This window comes from Triturus cristatus, chromosome 10, assembly GCF_964204655.1.
Source record: "Triturus cristatus chromosome 10, aTriCri1.1, whole genome shotgun sequence".
NCBI classification, from domain to species: domain Eukaryota; kingdom Metazoa; phylum Chordata; class Amphibia; order Caudata; family Salamandridae; genus Triturus; species Triturus cristatus.
Genome location: NC_140593.1, coordinates 767,035,192 through 767,059,520, shown reverse-complemented (window position 1 = coordinate 767,059,520; position 24,329 = coordinate 767,035,192). Strand labels below are relative to the sequence as shown.

The 24,329-nt window shown below is 45.3% G+C and overlaps 1 protein-coding gene across 1 annotated transcript in view; it reads right to left on the bottom strand.

The window, feature by feature from the left end:
- Positions 1-24,329, bottom strand: part of LOC146789978 (tektin-5-like) — an 881,871-nt gene that overhangs the window by 674,497 nt on the left and 183,045 nt on the right. Inside the window, exon 3 of the mRNA XM_085631236.1 lies at positions 14,674-14,744. Within this exon, the coding sequence (XP_085487362.1) occupies positions 14,674-14,744 (71 nt within the window). The remainder of the gene's footprint in view (positions 1-14,673; positions 14,745-24,329) is intronic.

The following is a 24,329-nucleotide window of genomic DNA, read 5'->3' as shown; positions in this document are numbered from 1 at the left end:
TGTATTCAGATCGTAGGGCTTCTGTGTTGTAGCTGAACTACATGGCGTACTTCCCACGCAGATTTTACTAGAGGTTCATGATTTTGATGTTCCGAACTAATACTGATGTCGTCTGGCGCAGCATGTACTGTTGCTGTTGTTATTATGGCGCTATGTGGAGAGGTTACCCCGGTTAGACTGCTCTTATCTTGAATATCTAGCTTCCCTATCTGTAAATTCGGGATTTGCGTCTCAATGGGGTTTAAATTTGAATTTAATTTACGTGCGGTAGGTTCTTGATCCAGCTCTTTCCCCCTTTGGTGTATCTGTTGCACGATTTTTTGGGGTGCCAGCGGGGTCATTAGACCTGATGTTTCTCCAGGGGTAGCACAGAGAGATGAACCGGGATCCTTTAAATAATGAAATCTTGAATTTTACATTGTTTTTCCATTTAACATTGATTTTTCAAACATATACGCAATAGGTGAGATTAGCTGGCTCTTCAGTATAGAATTTCCACCATTTACTATTGCTGGTTTGTCGCCTTTTTTCCTTTTTCCAAGGCTTTTATGAGTAACTATTTTTTCTCCCAATGCCTTTTCCTCACCCTGCCTGATCGTATAGTTAAAAGTTTGAATTATTTCTATTTGTTTTAAATTGAGGTGGCGTTATTCACTGTTCACCTTCTTTTTACCTCTAGTCTCTTCCAGCCTCCTTGAACCCCCTTCCTTGAATCACCAGATTCCTTTCCGCGAGCCTGTAGCTTTTTCTTCCATTCTGCTCAGCTTCCTGAGGCAGGGGAGCAGAGAGCAGGGAACTCAGGGGAGCCTGCAAGCTGCCCCCAACCTGGTTGGTTCGCTTCCGCAGACTTAACCGGGCACACACTCCGCTGTCGCCCCCTAACGGTGGCTCTGCTCTCTTGCACCCCCGCTCCTGCTGTTAGTGCTGTTGCTGCTGTTGATCACCCCCTTCGGGAATTGCTCCAGACACGTGCACTCCTCCCTCCCTGACGGAAGTGCACTGCAAGGGGGCCAAACTGCTCTCTACTCTTTCTCTTGCTCCAACTTTGCCTCACTTTACCCCCTCTGCTCGATCCCGGTGGAGGTATGGCGCGAGACAGGGGGCAGTAGGGGCAGGGTAGTCTCGTACTGTCAGGGGGCTGTCCGGGGGCTGAGCTGCTAAACTGCTCCCAAGCCGCTGCCCTTACAACCCAGCCTCCACTGCCGGTCTCTGTCAGCAATCCGCAGTCTCTCCTCTGGACTGCCCACCCGAAGCACAGCCCGCACTCACAGGTCCCGCCACTCACTACCTCCTTTTCTGAGAATCCTGAGGCGGTTGCTGCAAGAGACGCTGATCAGGACAGAGCAGGTCAGCGTGGCATTCTCACAGCTGGGGAGAGAAGCGGAGCAGGCAGCTTCAGGCTGTCAGGCAGACAGACGGGCTGTCAGGAGCGAGCGAGCAAAAACTAGGGAGCCAGCGGGGGCAGTGATCGCTAGTCCCGCTTAGTCGTGCTCAAGCTCGGCTCAAGCTGGGGCTCCGACCGCGAGCTCCGTGTACTCCATGTACACCGTGCGCAAACTCCTCCCCTTCCGACAAATTCTGACTCGCCAGGAACCAGTGAATCCGTGAACCCATCAGTAGAAACAGGTCTCCGAAATTTGTATCAACTTATTACATATTTAAGTAGTAATTATAAAATCTTAAACAAAATTCCCAAGCAATGTCTCATCTCTCTGGCACTAATTCATAGAGATTAAAAAACATTTATTCCTACTAGGCAGTAGTACACTTACATGCATTTTGTAGTAGAGGAAATTGGTTATCTTTCATCAAAACATTTCAAGCTGCTATCATATTATTAAAAAGGCCTTTGACTTTGTCACTTGGAAATTTTTGCTTAAGGTGCTAGAAAATATTAGATTATCGTCCAAGATGACAAGGTTGATAGCTTCTCTATATATAAAGATTCTGTAGGGCGTCTGCTACTTAACAACGTAAGAGTGAAAGGTGTAATTGTTACTCTTGTTCCATGACTCCAATTCTCCAATTCTTTTTGAGCTATATGCAGATGACATGTTGCTGATGTTACAAGCTCAACAGGATAATATAAACTAGCATTATATATTTGTAATAGCAAAATTCACGGGTAAAAAAATAAACCCAGCAAAAACTGATGTATTATTATTACATGCTTGTAGGAAGTATTATTCATCCCTTTACAAAGTAGTTATATTTAAAACCCAAAGGTATATTTTGGCATATGTAACTGAAAATTATCCAGATTCTTTTGAGCTGAACTATATACCTTTGCTAAAACAAATTGAAGGCCTATTCGAAACTTGGAACTTGCTCCCAATGATTCTTATGAGAAGATTATCATTGATATAGATGAATATATTACCTTGTTGTTTGCTTATTTTTTCCAACCTGCCGTGTATCCTTTAAGAAACATTATTTGAAACATTAGAGCCTAATTAAATATTTTTGTGAAGTAAAAAAACAACCTAGAATGAGCACTAATAAACTAAGCTTCCCATCTGACAAGGAAGGATTAGTACTTATGGATTTTCCGAACTACTACATAGCTTCTAGTATTAAAAATCTGGCCAGATTATCAGAGGCAAGTTATGTGAACAATTTTTTTAAACCAAATAACATGTATAAAATCACATTCCTGCTGTTTCTAAAACGTAACCCATAACCCAAAATGAGTTTGTTATCATACACTGAAGTGTTTGAAAACACAGTATTAGTACATGCAAGAAATACCTATACACGTCTGTAACAATTTTGGTATAAGGGAAACAAACAATTGGAGTCGTTATGACATGGAGAAAATTGCCAAATGGTTTTTGAAAGGTTGCCTTGTTCGGTACGTCCAAATTTGTATCAAAATAGAAACTGAGAAGGGGGTGGCATAGATTTTCTTGTAGGCAAATTACTGCAGTGCTACAAAATCTACCTATTAATGAGTGTGAAAATTCCAATGGCATTGTAGAAACCTATCCTCTAACTAACTGAACTATTTAGGTATTGAACAATGAGTTAGATATATGTCTCATATCAATAGCAAACAAGGGCAAATAATTAACAATTTTATATAAATGGGAGAAAATAAAATTCACCATTGTGTGAATCTTGCAATTTGGAAGGGGGTGTCTCGACATAGGGAAATTAAAAAAACGTAACTATTCACTCAATGGCTCCTCTACTATACTCCAAAATTCCTACACAAAAAAAAACAGTATACCTCTAATCAATGTTCCAGACGTTTGAGTGCCGATACATATAATTTGCGTTGTGCTTTCTAATATATTGAAGCCAACCAAAAAATAAGGGGACTGCTGATGTCCTGGGACTTCATTGACACCATCCCAGAACCATTAACTTTGATTTTCCAGTGTGCAGGCCGGAATCCAGTGGACTTTGGACCTTAAGCTCAGAGAAGGTTCTCTACCTTCCACTCAATGCAAAGAATTTATTTGATCCCTTCATCAGCAACCTCTAGCTGAAAAAGATGTGTCACAGTCATAGCCATGCTAATACACTGGGCCTGAGTGAAAGGAGAGCATCCTATGTTCTCCTCCGTGCTCCATCACAGCATGCCCTGTTCGCACATTTTTAAGCCCTGGGGAAGGGAGACAAGCTTCCTCCGTAAACTTTCTGCCCACAGGGCAGGTAAAGTCCATGCAGGGAATAATAATGGGGCATATTATCAAGGCAAGGCGGTAATTATCGCTAAGCGCTCTTAGCGCGAGGATACTTATCACTGGCCAACTGAATTTTATCGCGGAGATAGCGTGCTATCAGCAACGCTTATCTCCAAAGCGATAAAATTCAGAGCGCAAGCTGCTAACTGTGCGATTATCGCTGGAAATACAGCGATAATCGCACAGGATTTGGCAATAGCTTGCTGATAGGGCAAGGCATACTTGGCCATGTTATCCACCTTCCGTAGGATATCATGGGTAAGTCAGTTTCAAAGCAGGCGTAAGGAAAGTAGCGATAACAGAGGTTATCGCTACTTTTCTTGCCGCCATGCTTCTTAGCGTGAGGCTTGATAATAGGAGAAATGTCGCTTAGCGACATTTCTCCTCTTATTCTGGGGAGGAACGCCCACTTTGCATCTTATTAGAGATGCAAAGCTGGACGTTAAGGGAAAGGGCGAAGAAGCATGGATTCACGCGTTAGCGTGTCCTTGCTAATAGGGCGTTAAAATTATCGCCGCTTTTCGTCCGAAATTTTTTTTATCGCCTCGTTGATGATATCCCCAATGATGTTTTCATTAAAATACGTTTATTTCACTCTGGCAATGCGGTTCAACCCTTTGGGGTGGGGGGGGGGGGGGGGGGTGTTATCGTATGAAGAGTTTCACAAAAGAGACCACTCTAGCAATGACTAAACACAATGCAAAACAGGCTATGAAACTTGAGTTTGATGTTTTGTTTCACCTTCAGATTTAAGAAGGTAACCACAAGCTAGAGCTACCTCAGTTCCTGGTCGGGAAGATACAGACTTCCCATACATGGAAACATATTTGGAGTCACTGTCTATTGCCATGGTCCTGGCCTGAATTTTCGTCACGTCAGTAGGCTTAAACCGGGAAATGACAAAAAAAATAGCGCTTAATAATTTAGCTGTAATAGCACAGGTCATAATGTTCATTTAAAACAAAATACATTTCAAGCTTTGTAATCGGTGTCAAAGTTATGAAAAGTTCACATATCTTTACTTTATCCTCATATACATCGTTAGGCTGGATGAGAAATAAGAAAAGCTATGCATAAGGACTCCCTCCAAGGGAGTCTTTGCGTCTCTCAAACTTTAAAGGCTTTCTGGACAATAGGGAGAGATAACCCTGTTTTTTCCCTGAACTCTGTCTCTGTTCACTCCACTATTCATGCTGGTAGGCATCCTGCCTTCTGTTTAGCAAAAGAGGAATCTATTTGTGATGGGTGCTGGACTGGCTCAAAGGGGAAGGGTTTAAATATCGTACTGAACTCATTTTGTGTAAGAAGAGCTTTTATCACCTCCGGTTTTGCAGAAAATGGCCTCTTAATTTTGAGCGATCATAAGGCAAATTAAGTGTTGGCTACACGATATTGTTTAAAAGGAGAAGTGAAACATTTCTGAGTTTTGAGTGAGATATCACAGAATGAGGGAAAGAGCACCGACCAGACACATTTGATACAATGGCACACTTTCATATTGTAATTGTAATCCGTTGTACATGAATGAAGAAGGTTAAACAATGCAATTATTGCCTTAAAAAATACAAAAGCAAGTGCACATTTTTTGGTTACTGATTGCGCAAGACAATCATTGAAAAAAGCCACTAAGTGTAGCTTTTTGTTAGGGGGAAGAGTTTCTTTTCTTTTTTTTATTAAAAGTTTTTAATGGTATATACATTTAAAGCATTATAACAAATCAGCAGTACCACTTTCCACAAGACTGATGTTGCTACAATGCACTGCTTATCCTACCAAGGAATTCTGTGCAGATGTAATAATCCATCTTGATGTCGCTGTATGTGTTCTTAGCATGGCCCCACTCATCCGTGTAACCCACGTTATTGAACTCATTGCCCCTATATCTTCTAATGTTTTGGGGAGCATCGTCAGGCTACATAAATTACCAATGTCCAAAACAGATTTCCAATAGGCCATGTTTGGGCTTCTGCACAAGTCCCAGACCAAGAAATCTCTTCTCATACCTACTAAACCCTAAATCACGCAAGGTATTCTATAATGTGCTAGGGGAGGTGAGGGTGATTAGGCAATTGAGGAATTCTCAAAGTATTCTTTCTACTGCCAGTCAAAAGACCATGATAATTCTGCAATCCATACCCCGTGGAAGAGGTCCCCTTCCTCTGTGTGTCATCTAAGACACAGATTAGAAGAGTCAATGTCCCTTTACGATAATTACTGGTGTGGTAAATTTAAAGTCAAGACTGAAATTAAGGCCCCGGAATCTCTATTATTATTTTAAAGATAATTCAGTATTCCATCTATTTCTGTCATGACGTACGATGTTAATCATACATCATGCAAACAACGAGTCTACTCGCCCTGTTTGTTATTTTACATATTTGTCTGTGTTCCTGTAAAAAGATATACAAAAACCACCCGCAGTTTACATATGTATGTGTATGTGGCACACAAACCAACATTCTTTGGCACACAGCCCACACCACACAACAAATAACCATTAAATGCCAAGTTATGGAATACCCCAAACTGCATTTGTCATTTCGGCTTCCTGATTGGCTTTATTATTTCCCAGTTTTGGATTCTTTTTTCAACCTTGGTAGAAAATACTTTAAGCCCTTAACCAGCTAAAAGAGGGCTAAACCCCTCAAGCGTGCAAAAGTATGGTAATCTAAATATGAAAATACCACTATGCACCCATTCTATCTGAATTGGAGGTTTGGCAACATGTAAATACCCGAATAGGCACAGGAGAATCATAACAAGATGACTGCTATCCCAGGCTGTCTGCTCCCCTAATGGCACTGTGCTTAATTTACATATCAGTTTTCAGAATTCTACAAGAGGTTTAAGGAAAATACCCACAGGACACACATGGGTACCTATTTGTGAAATGTGAGTTGATAATTCAGTCATTGTTGTTGATAATTCAATCATTGCGTGAAACATCAAACCGTGCACCAGGAGGTGCTGTTATCACCCTCACACTAACCAACAGCTTCCTGATTATGCCACTCAGTTGTGAGTCTGTCTTTCCTCTGCCACTGTCCTCCTGCAGTTCTTTTTGATAGTTGAGTCAGATCAAGCACATAACATTTATCCATACCCCTCTGGGAGAAGCATTCTTCACTGGGCCACGAAGAATTGTGTCATAATCCCCAGACTTGCTGTTGTCCCTCTGCATTTCCCACTTGTCGACAAAGCGACTGGTGAATATACACTGGATTACTGTACAAGGTACAGAAGGCTTTCCTCTGCCTTATGGTTTTGCCTGAAGATAGCAGTGCTTTGTGTAGAAAGATGCTCTGGCCAATGAAATCTACGGTCATCTTTATCCGGGACCTTAGCATAACGAAACATCAGTCTTCCTTTCACCCACTTGTTACTGGGCACAGTCCAGGACATGTTGATCTTAGAAGGAGTACTCAACTCAACAGGGATTAATGGCATTTCCGCTTCCCTCCATTCATCGACATAGGATGCAGGACAACAACATGGAGGTGTGATTGATTTTCAGAATAGATGTTCAATGCAGCAACAATACATACACATTCACTTAGTAGTGACTTTACATGCTGATGTCGTGATTACATGGCTTCCTGGGTCGATTTAACCTACTGCCATGCAAGTAACCATGACAACTACCCGCCAACAGACAGAAAAAGATGAGTAGTGGTGTTAAGGACTACGCTCAAATTAGCTACAAATACTCCTCAATCAAACGTTAAATCCATTCTGGACCGGTACTAAAACATATACAGGTCTCAAAGCTGTTCATGCAGATTACCGACACAAAGCTTGAGAAAACTGAATCAAAATAGAGGTGCAATCATAGAAAAAGCCGAACAAAGGGTGACTGGAATGGACTTCCAAAAGTGAAATTAACCTGAAAGAAGCAATACGAATAAAGAAGCTCTGTGAAGATCAAGAGGATAGGTGATGTGATGAGTGCTTCATAGTGGCACTGTTTCCTGTGCATCACTGGGTGCTGTGTGGTGAAAACACCGCAGACTCTAATATGGCATACTATATTTTTTGACAACTGTTTGCCTATTCCCAACAAGATTACCAATTTGCTCTAGAAATAAGCAAGTATTTTGTATGCTTGACACATGTGAAGGAGATGAATGATTTTCACCACTTAAGTTTGTGAATAGCATATCATTATGTAGGGATTCACATCCCAGCGAAAGTTAGGGACTTACACTGCATATCAGTTTGGCTGAAACATGTTGAAGATGAATGAATGTAAAAGATACTAAGTATCTGATACATCAAGCTTAACCCTTTTACTCTTGTCCGAGGAGTCCCAAACAAATAATTATAGGATTATTCCTCTAGGCAATTTTAAATTCTTTTATCCCTATATACACTCTTAAGCATTCCCTCATTAGAGGTTGAGCCCACCCTGGATGACAATCATCAGGTGTGACCCGATGATGAAGCATGCCACACTAGTGGGTCGGGGTCTACTAAATAGAAGAAAGGACTTTTCCTTTCGCATCCCTGCAGACAAAACCCCGAATTTAGAATGGTTTTAATGTGTCCGGGAGATTTTATTATGTTATGATGTGATGACAACCTGCGCTCTTAGAGACTACCTAAAAGGCGGAGTGAAACAGTGAGGCAAAATATTTACAATTTCTCCTTCACAGAGAGTTCACCACATCAGGCCATCAGAATCACAACTTTCCCCCAATGTAAAAAAACAAAAGACGCTTTGGGTCTTTTCTTCAATATATTCTGCCTATTCGAGTCTGAGAGACTTTATATTAAAGCTGAAATCAACAAATTAAGTGCCTGATGTAGGTACGCCCATTCACAAACCACGATGTCAAATTTGCATATTGACCAGTTTGCAAATGGGTGTGCAATTTGCGCTGCAACCTTTGTATTAAAACGTCACATTACAAAATGTTCATTTGCAACCGGTCACAAAAAAACATGCCAAGGCATGCTAATGAGTATTAATGAGGCAGGTCACAATTTGTAAAACCTGTTACTGGCTGTAAATGCATGGATGAAGCCAGCATGGGACGACAGACGTCAGTGCCTGCACTTGCATTCCTTTATGGGACACGTGCTGTCTTAAAAAACACAAATGTTTGTTGTTGGGATGACACTGGGATGAGGGGATCTGAAACCAACGCTTAAGTCATGTTCTGTCTTGCACTTATTGTACTAATCTAAGACACATCACGATCCACAAAGTCTCTGAAGCTTAGGGCCTGAATATGAGTTAGGCAGTGTGTGAGTGGGGGTGCATGCCACAGTCTTTCTCCCTGGACCGGACTGAACTGCCAAGCCAGGTCTTCCCTGGACCGGAAACAAGCATCCTGGGACCGGTTTCATGGATCACCCTTCATCAGCCAGGCTAGCTTGAATCCAGTGGCCCAGTGAGCAAGGGACATTGGTAGGCAGTGAGGGCACTTTCAGAATGTGCCTAGCAGCCATCTCAGGATCATATTGGTAGAAACACCACATATGGGACCTCTGTGAAACGGGGTCAACAGTCAGTCTGAGCTAAGAATTTACTACATTCCTTTGTGGCTGAAGCCCTGAGACAATGGTGTACTACCCATGAAACAGCTGACAGGTTTTCACAGGAATAAAAATCTGTCATACAAAGCATCTGATGCTGAGCAGCCAGGAACATCAAATAATACTTAAGGGCATCAGCATTCGAGAAGAGTGATGGGTCTCTCACACATCCATTGAACCCTTTGCCAGGCAGCATACAAATAGAGAATGAGCAAAAGGAAAGTTAAAAAATAAACTCCTGACGAAAAAGGCAAACCGGTATTTAAATACTGAAGACATCTAGAATGGCGAAAGAGACCAGTGTGGTGTGCAAATATGTTTTATTCCTTGAAAGAAAGACATAGGGGTATATTCTCAAGGACTTATCGTCAAGTTAGCGGCACTTTATCGCAGCCAAAGTGGTGATAAATTTATCGCCCTCTTCAAAAACTGGTGCTAACAGCCTATATCACCAGATTTCCTGCGATAGCAGCCGCAAAAAGCATCGCCACGGATGACACCTGCAACTAACGCTAATGAGATGCAGAGTAGGCGTTCCCGTGCAAAAAGCCGCGACAACACCAGTTCGCAACATTCTCAACGACCAGCCAGATCAGCGATGAGAGCACAAAACATGCGATAAGGCGCATTAGCAGCAGGGATTTAACACCTGCTCCTACCTGATGTTAAGTCGGACGACTACCTGCAGTATGAAAGGGAGCCCAGCCCAGAGTCACACCTGAAGAACAACAGATGCCATGGAGCTACTGATCATGCAGCTCGGACACCCAAGAGCGCCACAACACCCCCCCCCCCCTCCCTGGACTACCACAGAGGCAGCGCAGACAAAAACAGCAGACCCTCAGAAAAAATACCAGCCTCACAGACTTAATGCCAGAGGATGTCATTGGCCACTACAGGCTCAAAAGGACAACCATCCTCCGCATCATGACCTTCATTGCCAACACAGCGGACAGCCAACGGATGTATGACGTTACAACGCACACTATTACAACGCATGCACTTACAACGCATTTTTTACAACGCATAATCCATTACAACGCATGACATTACAACGCATGACACTACAACGCATTTTTAAAAAATACCTTTACAACGCACTACCATTACAACGCATACTACCTTTACAACGCATACCATTACAACGCATAATATTAAATTACATTTAAGGTAAGTATTAGATAGTATAGGGGTAAAAATTACTATTCTAACTCCAGGGGGTGCAACAGTAGGGTAAGTGTTGGATAGTGTAGGGGTAAAAATTACTATTCTAACTCCAGGGGGTGCAACAGTAGGGTAAGTGTTGGATAGTGTAGGGGTAAAAATTACTATTCTAACTCCAGGGGGTGCAACAGTAGGGTAAGTGTTGGATAGTGTAGGGGTAAAAATTACTATTCTAACTCCAGGGGGTGCAACAGTAGGGTAAGTGTTGGATAGTGTAGGGGTAAAAATTACTATTCTAACTCCAGGGGGTGCAACAGTAGGGAAAGTGTTGGATAGTATAGGGGTAAAAATTACTATTCTAACTCCTGGGGGTGCATCAGTAGGGTAAGTGTTGGATAGTATAGGGGTAAAAATTACTATTCTAACTCCAGGGGGTGCATCAGTAGGGTAAGTGTTGGATAGTATAGGGGTAAAAATTACTATTCTAACTCCAGGGGGTGCATCAGTAGGGTAAGTGTTGGATAGTGTAGGGGTTAAAATTACTATTCGAAACTCCAGGGGGTGCATCAGTAGGGTAAGTGTTGGATAGTATAGGGGTAAAAATTACTATTCTAACTCCAGGGGGTGCATCAGTAGGGTAAGTGTTGGATAGTATAGGGGTAAAAATTACTATTCTAACTCCAGGGGGTGCATCAGTAGGGTAAGTGTTGGATAGTATAGGGGTAAAAATTACTATTCTAACTCCAGGGGGTGCATCAGTAGTGTAAGTGTTGGATAGTATAGGGGTAAAAATTACTATTCTAACTCCAGGGGGTGCATCAGTAGTGTAAGTGTTGGATAGTATAGGGGTAAAAATTACTATTCTAACTCCAGGGGGTGCATCAGTAGGGTAAGTGTTGGATAGTATAATGTAATATTATGCGTTGTAATGGTATGCGTTGTAATGGTAGTATGCGTTGTAATGGAATGCGTTGTAAAGGTAGTTTTTAAAAATGCGTTGTAGTATCCTGCGTTGTAATATCATGCGTTGTAATGGATTATGCGTTGTAAAAAATGCGTTGTAATGGTAGTGCGTTGTAAAAGTTGCGTTGTAAAGGTTGTTCCCCACAGCCAACATCCCTCAGCAGACAAAGCTGCTGGCTGTGCTGCACCTGTTGGCCTCTGGGACCTTCCAACCAACAACTGCCAGAGTAGAAAGAGTCTCACAGCCAGACTATCAGAGTTGCTCACACCTGTCGTGGATGCCATCATCAGCTTGATACCCTGCTCAGCTCTTCAGGTGCCACTAACTCAGTGCACCACAACTCATGAACCCTTTCTGATTGAGTTGAGTGCTGTGGACAGCTCACGCAGCAATGTCACCTCAGGCAGTGGGGAAGACCTGGGACGATGATGAGGAAGATGATGCAGGTGTAACACACCCCACTGCAGCTGCAGCAGGAATATCCCGAAGGGACACAATCCTAGACAATTTCTTCACATGTGGAAGCTCAAATCTGGTGCCCCAACCTCAGTGCACTACAACTCACGGACCCTTCTGATTGCATATTGGGTGACCTCTGTACTTGCTCCGGCTACCACCATGACGCTTCGCAGTTGTTTGTGTTATGTTGGTGTTTTCTGTTTTCGCTGTAATAGTGATCACTGTTCAAGCTGTTGCCAGCACCAGCCAGTCCATGAGGGCTGGCTTACACTCGCCCCACACCCATCCAGCACAGGCGTCACTGGACATGTGACCCTGGCAATAAAAGCAGCCGGGCGCACGTGCCCGTAGCCAGTTCCACACACTATCTCAGTTTGTCTGTGTGGTCATAATGTATGCATGAGGGGCCCGGGCCCTACCACATTACATTGTGCTGTGTACAGCGGACGCAACCATGTCACCGCATTGGGTAAGACCTTGGACATGTAGCTTTGTCGTCCCCAACTCAATACGTAAGAGGAGTGGACTGAGCCGGCGTACGCAAGTCCAGTGTGGGGGTGTGAATGATTATCCTGTGGCTCTGGGCATGGTTCAGTACTGGAAATGTGCAAATGCGTGTGTCTCGGTCACAGTGTGGGTCTCCGTTGGGGTGTGTGAGTGGTACCTGATGGGACTTAGACACCCACGTATGTGATCTAGTTCGGCTGCCATGAGGTCGGACCCCACCTGCACCTGTTCGACCACCTCTTTCTGGCAGTCTAACACCTGGCCTTGGAATAAGATGTGTTCTTCGGTGAGGTGCTGGGGGCCAGCCGTGGTGGTGGGTGCTTCATGCTGTGTGGTCTGTGCAGGGGGTGGGGTCTCCTCGATGCAGCTGGGCTGCCCTGCTCCTGGAGGTGGGTTGCCTAAGATGTCCATGAGCTGTTGTAGGGCGTCGGTGTTGAAGGTGTGGTGGTCCTCTTCATCATCACTGATGAGTTGTTTGGTCTGCTCTGCAGGCGATGTTGATTGTTCCTCTGCAATGTGAAGGGGAGATGCATTTTAACATTGTGTTGACATGTCTGTTGACGCATTGTTCAAGTTTACATACAGACTGCATTGCAATGTACATTGTGACTGTTTGGGAGGAGCTGACTATTTGATGGGAGACAGTGGACATTTGAACTACCTCACGGATGTGAGGTTGTACACGTTCATTTTCATCTCACAGTTTCCTGCTATGCCAGATGTGATTGGCCAGTTTCTACACACAGGCGGAACCAGTTGTGTCCTCTGTTCTGTGGTGAAAGTGTTGAACTTTGTACCACACTGTTGTCAATGTGGATGTGCTGTTATTGCTATGTGTGTTTTGCATTGTGGGAAAGTCGCCCCTGCAGCTGTGATTTTGCTGCCCCTTATCCCTTTGAGGCGGTGTGCCTTTGACTTGTGTGCTTTTACAGTGCTGAGATGTTGGCGACTTGGGTCATTTGTGCTCCGGGACTGTTTTTGTACTCTTGTGCATTGTTTGTCTGCAGATGTATTGTTGACGTCCAGGGTTGTTTGTGCACGTGGATGTGTCAGAGTGTGACCTGCTCCTTTCCGGATGTGGTCCACACTCAGCTACCTCAGTGTCGTGGCATGCACAATGTCATGATGATTGGACTGCAGCCATGGTAATCGTCATGTTGTGTCACTTGCATTGTCAGTGTGGCTCACGAATACGCATCTTTGCTGGGTTTCGCACGTGTTCATGTGTTGGTTTTGAAATTGGTGATGTGTGGGGTGGGACCCCTTGGGCACATGGTGGACGGGGGCCTACTTGGTGTTTGTATGTGTGCTGCAGTGTGCCACGGGAATCACGATGGACTGCCATATTTCCATTTGTGTTGCCAATGACACAGTGAAGATGACGGACAGTTGTTGATAGTGTTCTATCAACTCCGTGACGATGATCTGGTTTTCCTGCGGACTGAACCCTGTCTTCCTCTTCCTCTTCTCCTTGGCCTTCCCCGAGCACGGTTCCTTGCTGGTCGTCTGTGGGGCGTGTGGGGTTCGCGTTGTCCTCTGCACTCGGTCCGGGTGCATCCATGGTGCTACGCAGTTTTTGTTTTTTAATCATTTTTTTAGTTCTGCTTTTATAGTGCATTTTCCCGCATGACGTGTGGGCATTGCAGGCCTGTCACTGGTTATCGCTTATTTTTGTATTGCAATTGGTCACATTGCAACTTTTTTCGCGTTCGTGTTTCGCATTTTTTCGGCCTCTCGTTAATTTTAACGCTCTCATTTGACGCGTTATCGTGAGACTATTGCATGGTACCGCCGTGTTGAGAATACAACGTTAACACAGTGTTATTTTCCAGCGATAGACTGCGATATGCAAAGTTGCTCATTTTGCGATGATTAACACACGTCCTTGAGAATATCCCCCATAGGGTTTTGTGAAGCTGGCCTGCATATTATGGTGGGAAGTCTTTACACGGGCACTGTAGAGCATTCGTTGCACCTGGGATTCTCTAAGATTAACATGACAAAAGCCCACGCTGTTCAACGTTGCTCTCTCCCACACGTTTCGATAAAAGATACTCAATTAATTTAGAGCTATGATACATAACTTAATAGTCTTAAGAATTGTGATAATTAATTTAGTACAATTATTTCATGATGCACTACATGAATTATAAAAATGCATTGCTTGGCTGAAAAATTATTTGATCAAAATACAAATGTAATTGCCTCTAAACACATTGACTGTTGCAACAAAAAACATAAGTGGCAAAATATAGAAACTACTGCACGCCACAAGCAAGATACAGCAGTGAATTAAAATTAATTATACAACTTTGCCATATGCAGAGGAAACGGCTGAAAAGGGTTACTTACTGAAGTTGGGCTTCAACTTTTACTATAAGTCTTTTCATTTTTTCTTTCACGCACTGTATCATTGCAATCTCCTGTTAAATTAAAGAAAAACTATATAAAAATACCTTTAAGAGTATTTTCTCTTCATTATCCACATCCACAAGCAAAAAAGATTTTACACGTTTGGGCTTTTAAAAAAAATACGTAACATATATTAAAGTACAAAGCTGTATTTATCTTTTTTTTTAGATGATGAAAACCTGATAAATTAATTGAAAAACACCCAAAGTATCAATAGGCAACATCATGGTAAGAAGATGGGGTATTATGATATGTGAAGCATTAAGATGAGGATAGACTCTACTTTCTCAGGGGAGAATGATTTGATCAACCAGTGTTTGAAATCCCTGAATTTTTCACATTCCTGCATAATATGGGGAAAGCCTATTTTTATGAAATTTTATAGAAAAGGTCTAAAAGACAGAACACATACGACTTCTCTGTTTGCGATTTGAAAGGTGAGGGTCCTATATTTTTGTTCATGTTATCCCCAGTGGTGGTATATATATCTTCCTACATGGACACTTAAGGCTATAGCAATAGCGCAGAATCCTAAGCAATTTCACCAATTTAAACCTCAAACCAATATAAAATACACAGAAACAAATACACAAATTCTGAGATATGTTCTTTATTTCACAAACTAAAAAAATAAATGCAAAAATCGAACATTTTATTTTGACAGGAAGGTTGAAGCTTTTCGAAAACTGGTTATATTTCTCAAAGACGAAGCGATATGCTAGACTCTAGAACATGATTTTGTCTATTTTGATCCTAGTACATGCTTTCTTTTTGTGGTTGCATACCAGTGCTTCAATTAAGGCTACCACTCATCTGTACTCGATACTGTTTGCCTTACTTGCTGCTTTCAGTATGCTAGCAAAGAGGATCTGAAACCAACTATTAAGTCATGTTCTGGCTTGCACTTATTGTACTAAACTAATACATATCATGATCACTAGGCCTCTGATATTTAGGGCCTGATTAGAAGTTTAGCAGTGTGGGAGCGGTGTGGCATGCCAATGCCCCGCTCCCACACCACCAAACTTCACCATAATCTGGGCAGGCGGTCCTGCGGCGGCTGGCCCACGGCGCTGGCTTTCAAAGGCTCATAGGAGAGCGTAATGTATAACCTAATTTCTTGCACATCTACAAACATTTTAGTTTTTTCAGTTTTGCATTTTTCTTTTTTATGTATACTTTATTAATCTGTTAATATTATTACAATTGTTATGTTCTTACCAGTTGCGAAACCCTTGAGTAGTTGTAAATGACCCCCAGGGGTCCGCGAAACCCAGTTCGCGAAACCCAGTTCAAGAACCACTCCACTGATAAGCTGCTACTTACCCTGGCAAATCTCAGATATAAAAAAAAATATTTTAAGAGGGTCCGCCCTTGGGGTGGGAGGCCCCTGTAGCATAGTAGCTGTGGAGGCCTATTTTATGCTCCTAAACAAAACCTGAGTGACACCGCTGATTTGAATCACACATAAGTAGAGAACAGACATAGGGCTCCCCTGCATACTGAGTAAATGAGCTAGGACCAAGTAAAGGCTCAACAATGACTGACTGACAGACTGAAGGTATTTATACAGCGCACTACTGCAGAGGTGTAAAGAGATAATCCTGTTGCAGTCAACTACCTTTCACTTGCATGGATATTGCCAGTCAAGAAGCCTATTGAGTTTAATTTGATTAGTTACCAGTAATATCATTAATTGGAATTGTCTTTCTCATCCCCGTCCTTAATCAAGAGACATAAAAAAGTCACGCAACCCCCTAACTAAAACAAAAAGTTTAAATATTTCAACCTGCAGATGTGCCTATAAATGGCCAAGTACCACTTCTCCCCAGAATGCTGCCAAGTTGGCTACCAGAGCAGCCCAACTGGACACGCTTGAAGTTAAGACACACAGCAGGGAGGGCAGTGCTCTTACGCACTATGAAAAGGTAGATGAATCTGAGTAATTAGAAAACTAGTAACAAATCAAAGAATTAACTCCTCATGGCTTTAATGTCCCAGTGATTACATTGTGAGGCTCTACCAACCCAGGCAAAGTCTGCATTGATCATCTACCAGGCATGTAACTGAAACGGCAAAGCCGAGCATGAAAGGAGGAAAAAACAAACTCTGAAGATAAACACAAACACAGCACTGGATCGAAAGCAAGACAGCAAGCACTGGAACCCCAAAAGTCAGAAAGCACAAGTGCACCCATAATATCAGCCCCAGAGAGTGGGAAATGGCAATAGCAGACCCCACCCATAAGACAGCAGGAGAGATAAGAAGCCAAGACCAGCCACCAGCCAAAGTAACCATCAAGAAGAAGCCAGGCTATCATTTCAGCCCAGCAAAAGTAGGTGGGTGGGGTGGAGGAGGGATAAGGCGGTTCAGGGAGAGGTACACAAAAGAGAAATCTGAGATAAAGGCGGAGAAATGAGACAAAGGGCCTCCAAACAAACCCAGCCCAACCAAACCCCGGTAACACAGACGTAAAACCACAAGCACACACCATACCATGGCCAAAATATGGGGATTCAAGAGCAGAGAAGCTTAAGCTACATTTCAAAGGCCCATATAAGGAAGGGGAACCCCAAGAGTAAGGGCCACAGTCACTTGCAAGGCAGCAGAACATAGTCCAATCCTAGGGATGGCGAGGACAAAGCAACTAACCCCACTGGGAGATGATCAACAGGGAAACACCGCAAAAGAACACCACAGTGGCAAAAGCACACCCTCACACAAAGGCAAAGATCTGCTTAATCACAGAAGGAGACACGGCAAGAAGACGGCAGTCATGTATGCTACCCACCAAGAAGCACCTACCCACCTTGCATCACTTATAAAGACAATCAAATGTACCACCCCCTGAAAACAAACCCAAAAATGCAATAGATGTAAACACTGAATTCAGCATCATGGACACTCAGCAGAAAGCACGCAGACAGCAAGGGAAAGGGGATAAGATATGAACCACAAAGCTGAGACTCAGTCTCAGCCAACAAAAAGAGAATATGCAAAAGAGAAAAGGAGAAAGACAGCCAAAAAGTTTAACAGGAGCTCCTATAGGGTGACTGCCTCCTCAGAGAGACAGACCAATAAGGATGATTCTGGGTAGAGGTAGTCCTTTAAAGATACACCTATATGTGTGCTGTACAGCACTATACCAATTCATGTAACCATGCATTATATGTATGGTCCCACTCCCATCCTTATTAGACCCAGTAGACAAATGTATGACTTACTGCAATGAATATGTTGCTCGAATATGAATTCTACGTCAGGACCCAAAGGCGAGTATTAGGCAATCCTTTCTTCCATTTATTTAAACAGAAGCCATTTTAATATTTCAACATTCCAAGAAAAAAATTCATTTCCCATAACCACAGGGAACATGGAGTGTAAAGTCATAACAACAGTCCACCAATCAGGAGTCAGCCATACTGATAACCAATACTGTCCTTCGTCGAAATCCCTCTTTCTTCGCTGCTGCAGCCTCCAGTTAAGTGTGAAGTTCGCTCCTCCTGTTTGTTTCATGACTATTGTTTAATCTGTGTTTTTTTCTGTTGAAACGTTATGTTTTGGGTGATTGAAGTATCGGCTAAGTTTTAATGGCCGCAGGAACGCTTTGTTGTCCCTTCAGGGCCGTCTCTGTTGTGTTTTCTAGACGGGACCGGGAAGCGCAGCGGTCTGCCGACTGCTAGAGATCGCACCTCCCTGCTGTCAAAATTCCTCAGAGACGTGGGCGGACAGCACGTCAGTTACGGCCTGCAACCGAGCGCATCCACGCGCGTTCTCTCGTCAAGAGTCCCAGCCGGCCTGGAGCTTAACACCCTGCGGGGTTAGACTGCAGCGAGGAAGCTGCATTCATTGGCAGACATGCCTAGACTGGTTTCCTAACCAGTGTTGACTTTGAGAGTGCTAGTCTGCTTCTGCTGCCTCATTTTGGACTGGGTTTGTTTCCCTGTCATACAGGCCTCCCCTTTGCACTATCTGCAGCCGAGCCTTCCTCACTCCTTGGGGTGCCCATATTGGCTGGGCTTTGCCCAGTGTTTACTGACTCCCTCTTACCAGGTGGCTGTCCATCCTTGCCTTACCCTCCTTAGTACTGAATAACCTGCCTATGGAGGAGGAGGATTATTACGAGGAGGAGGACGTCCAGTATTTCCTCGTCACAGATTACTTCTGTGATGCGGTGGACACCTCTATAGTGAGGGCAATTTTGGAGGCAGTGTCCCTCCTTGAGAAGCTGCTCATTGAGCTGGCACAAAGGTGCTTTCCACCCCTCCCTCAGAGGAAAGATCTTCCCGGGCCTTCTGCCCCAAAACCTCAGGAGCGGGCCACTGATGCTCCCCCAGAGAAACCCCGCAATCGAGCCCATTCCAAAGGGGTTGATCTGGACGCATTCGCCAGACTTAAGCAAGTGTATCTTGACACTAGAACCCTCCACCCCATCAGGTGGACATACAGGCAGAACCTCCTGTATTGGATAATGTAGACCAGGGAACCTACCCCCAACCTTCTGACGACTCCCCTCAAGGGTCGGACGGAGAGTCTGACCACCAGCGGTTAAAGCGCCCCTCTACCGCTCCCACTACAGAGACCCCTGTGAGGGCCAATCGAATCTTCTGGATCCGTAAGAACTTCTGCGTCCCCGCTCTTCGGAGTAGGGCCCTTTTGAAAAGGTGGCAAAGTACATGGCTAGTAGGCTGCACAAGCCTTTAGACCAGGAAGTGCGTTCTAGGTTGAGGGGGGTTTGTCCTTCTCTCTCTTTGGAGGGCAAGGTGGAAGTGACACCAGAAATAGCTGTCCGGATGGCAACCTTCTTGACTAAACACATCAAGGATCCCAAGAAGGGCATCGACCGTTCTTGACGAGCTTGCCAAGACAAGCTCCTTGACATTACAGTCCCGTTAGTCAAGATATTTGACAAAGATGAAGATGCCAAGGCCTCTGGTGCCCTGATTCAGCCTGACATCCTATCCAGCTGGGCCCAGAGAGCAATTATATTTCTGGACAACGCCAACTGCGCGATTTCGACTGAAAGGCGTAGGTCCTTGCTCATTAAGTTGGACCCAAAATTGGGTGAGTTAGCTACTTCGGAGGCAGGCCAGGTAGCTCAAGGGGGACGTTTTGGAGATACTTTTGTTAAGGAGCTCAGCAAATTTTGTGTCCACGTTTAATTCATTAAATAAGGCCCGATCGACGGTCAAGCGCATTTTTAACAGGCGTTTTTCCTCCGTGCCGGCCGCAGTAGGCGTGCTCGGCTGGCAGTTCCTTTCAAGGCACCTCCGGCAGAGGACAACAATCTCAGAGAGGGCAATGGCAGGACTCCACACGATTCGGAGGCTTCTATCCGACCAGGGGACGTGGTCGACAGAGGGGACAGCAGAACAGCCCCTGTGGGGGCAGTAACAACAACTCTCCCATGGTGAGTTCTTTAATTCTCTCATGTGTTTGCTTGGGGGGGGGGGGGGCGGTTGGCTCAGTTCCTCGAAAGTTGGCGGTCCCTTATCACTGACGCATGGGTCTTACAGTCAGTACAGGGATTCCACATAGATTTTTATGGGTCGCCCGTTCAACCGGTACCTCCCAGGCAAATTCGCTTCTCAGGACGGGAGGCTTGCCTGATTCAGCTGGAGGTAGAAGAGTTGCTGAGGAAAGGAGCAGTTTGCACGTCTTCCTCTCATCCAGCAGGTTTTTTGAGCAATCTGTTCCTGGTTCAGAAGCAGGACGGGGGCTACCGCCCAATTATAAACCTTCAGGAATTCAACGAGTGGCTGGTTTATCGCTACTTCAAGATGGAGGGATCCATCTCTTGCGAGACTTCCTTCGCCCTAACGATTGGATGGTCAGGTTGGATCTCAAGGACGCGTAACTGACGATTCCGATCTTCCCCCCCATCTTCGCTTCTTGCAGTTCCAATGGAGGGACGATACTTTTGAGTTTACTTCTCTGTTCTTCGGTCTCTTCTTGGTTTCTTGATGCTTCACCAAGGTTCTGCATTCAGTGGTAGAACATCTCAGGGAGCAGGGAATTCGGATGATCATCTATCTAGACGATATGCTCTTCATGAATCAATGTCCTCAGGCTCTCTGCCGGCAAGTGCACTTCGCGGTGTCTCTTCTCCAATCACTGGGATTTGTGATCAACCTGACCAAGTCCAGTCTCTCCCCTTCCTCCACGATCACATTCCTGGGTTTTGTCGTAGACTCGGTAAGGGCAACGTTGAGTCTCCTGTCCAGGAAGGTAACGAAGACTCGACGCGAGGGTCAACAACTGCTAAAGAAACCTCAGACCTCCCTGCGCAGTATTGCCAGAGTATTTGGCCTCTTGTCTGCTTCGATTTAGGCTATATTTCCAGGCCCCCTTCACTTTCGAGCACTCCAGAAGCTCAAAGCATCTCACTTGCGGAGAGATCTCTCATACGCCCTGCAAGTACTGTTGTTGGAGGAGGCCAAGGAGGAACTCAATTGGTGGCTAGCCCACATGGAGGCATGGAATGGTAGTGCCATCTTCGGTTGTCAGCCGAATTTCGTGATAGAGTGTGACGCCAGCGGCTCCGGTTGGGGAGCCCGCTGTGGAGAATTCACCACCAGAGGCACTTGGTCCGCCGCGGAACAATCCCTGTACATAAACTGCCTGGAACTAATGGCAGGCTTTTTCGCGGTTCGTTGTTGGACCAGAGACCGGTGCAGGCCTGTGTTCTTCTCAAGATGGACAATGTAGCGGCGGTGCGCTATATCAACCACCTGGGAGGCGTGCGCTCCAAGGCTTTGGCCGATCCGGCCAAGAACGTCTGAGAGTAGTGTCTCGAACACCAGATCTCGGTCATGGCGGAACACCTCCCGGGTCTGGACAATCAGGTGGCAGATTGGAACTCCCATCACCTGCGGTACTCGAGTCTGTGGAAACTGTTTCCCCCAGTTTTTCAGGCCCTGTCGGTGCTTTGGGACCCTTTCTCGATCGACCTCTTTGCGTCTCGACTAGACCACCAACTCCCCAGATACTTCAGTTGGAGACTGGATCCAGGGGCGACTTCCATGCATGGTTTACTCCAGAACTGGGCGGCGGAACTTGTAGGAAAGTAGGATCTGCTTCTTATGGTTACCCCCACTTTTTGCTGATATCTCACTGTTTTTGGACTAGTCTGACTGGGATCCTGCTATCCAGGGCCCTAGTCTATCTGTTTTCTCCCTTAAATTGCTATGTATGTACTTTAGGTACACTCCAGATTGGATACTGGGATACCTTTATCAGTCCCTAGTATATGGTACACCATGTACCCAGGGCATAGGTACCCCAGAGGCCTCCCATCGGCTGAAACATGTATTATGCCACCCAGGAGAGGTCATTCAAAAATGACACCACAGGTCTGCTACATCAGCCGGTGTAAGCTGGTGCTTGCACCAATTACTTAGATATAGGTTCACTATATCTATCTAAATCGCTACACTTAAAAACCTATCAGTCACCCCCATGGCAGGCCTTATCAATCCTGAAGGCAGGGTGCTGGGTTTTACGTGAGAGGGTGCCCCTGCATGAGCAGAGCCCCTCTGCAGCCTTCGGAGACCATCCTCGGGGGTTGTCTGTGATGCAGCCAGACATACAGGTTAAGTTGCATTATAACCTTGCGGTAAATGCTAACTTTAAAACGGCTGCTTAGAAACATGTAGTGTTGGGTGTCAAACACCTTGGAATCAAACCTCCACACCAGTAACTGGTGTGGGAGGTATGATTCCACCCTTCTGAAACCACTACTGTGGGTCACCGGTCTACCTAGTACCAGCTTTCTCGACCCGGGCAGCACAAAATGGACGCTGCCAGCCACAGACACGATTCTGCTCTCCTGCTGCTGAGCCAAGCTCCAGCAGAAGAAGGCATGACAATAGGCATCCTGTCACAGGGAGGAGTAACCACCTCCCAGAAAGGGTTTAGTGTATTGGGGCTCGGTGGGTGCACTTTGAGAGTGCCAGAAAGTTTGCACTGCGGGCACATTTGGTGTCCCTGTGCATAGTCCAGCTCAAACCAGTTCTGGGGGCTACTGGCTCCTGCTCTGGCGTGAAACTGGACAAAGGACATGGGAGTAGCCACCCCTCTGGCCTAAGAGGGTCCACAGAATCTGTCCTACCCGTTCCCATGGGTAAAAAGTGGGTTACCTGGCTACAGGACTTTAGATTTTACCTGGACAAGATTCCAAGTACTTTGACTGCCTGCACGATGCTGCACAACTGAAGAATCTCCCTTGGAGTAAAGGAGTTACTCCCCTGCAATAGCAGGCACCTAAGAGCATCTGACCGGCTTGCTTCTCCACAGCTCCTGAGGACTCTGAAGATTTCAGCAACACAGGAGGTATGTTTCCGAAGGTCCCTGAGGTAGATCTGACCTCTCAGCGATTCTGAGACCAGTATCCCTCGTGAGGACCGTGTGACTCGAACCCATGTGCACAGCGTACATTTGCAAGTGCATATGCTTGTTGGCGATTCCCGAGCTTGTGCATTGGACTACATGTAGTCCTGACCCCGAGCAGTATTTGCACCGAAGAAATCCGGCCTCCTCGCACTGAGTGCTCTGTAGGCTGGTGCTTTGTAAATTCGCTTGAGGTCTCCTGGCGACTCCTGATCCGTTGGCCTGTGGGTCCTGGTGAGGGTCACCTTGGGTGTTCTTGGGCTTACCTGGTTGCTCCAGATGTGCCCTGACTCCCCATTGCTTGGAGAGTCCCCTGGACCTTGCTGGTCCACACCGTAACCTTTTTAGCCTTCCTGCGTGGATTGCATTTGCCAAGGCTTGTTGGTGCTCCAGTCGGACATCGATCCCTCAGCACTCGACATCCTTCGTGGGACAGCTCACCTTCGGATCCTGGTTGTCCTCGACGTCTCCTGGTCCCCATGGCTGCAGAGTCAAGCATCCCTTCTTCACACCTGAAGCACCCGACATCGGTGGGCATTCGACTACCGACCCCGTGGTCACCTGAAGTGACCCAGACTCTGTCCCCTCTTCTTTCAGGTTCCTCTCACCTATAATCCAGGCTTGGATTCCCCCGGACACTCTTCGCCTTCCTGGAAGCAGTACTTCTTTGCAGCTCTCCACTGAAAACGACGAAGGTTTCCAACACCACTTGACCCCTATCGCCCGGGGCCTCTGGGATAGGTAACACTGGTACTTTGGTACTCACTGGTGGGTTGCCTCTAGAACCTCCTATGTTCCAAAGGTTTTTTTTTTGTTTTAACTGAGTTTTATATAGCGCGAACTTGCCCCGAATCGGGTATCAGAGCGCTTTATATAGCACCAGTTGCATTACATGAGGACACATTTATTTTTTTGTTAGGCAAGGGGAGATTAAGTGGGTTGCCCAGAATCACAGGATGTTCAGCGTCATTGCCGAGACTCGAACCCAGTTCCCCAGATTCGAGGTCGACCACCCTAGCCGTTAGGCCAACTCCTCTCCCTTGAAGTCCTCGTAGAAGTGTCCTTAAACTGTAACTTTGCAACCGCGACTTTCTCATAGAGTTGTATGGAGCACGCGGTCGTGTTTCCTCACTGTACCCGTCCTCCGTGGTTTCCCTGTGTCACTGCCTTGGGTGGTTCCTTGGGGTCCCAGCAATTCTACGTGCTCT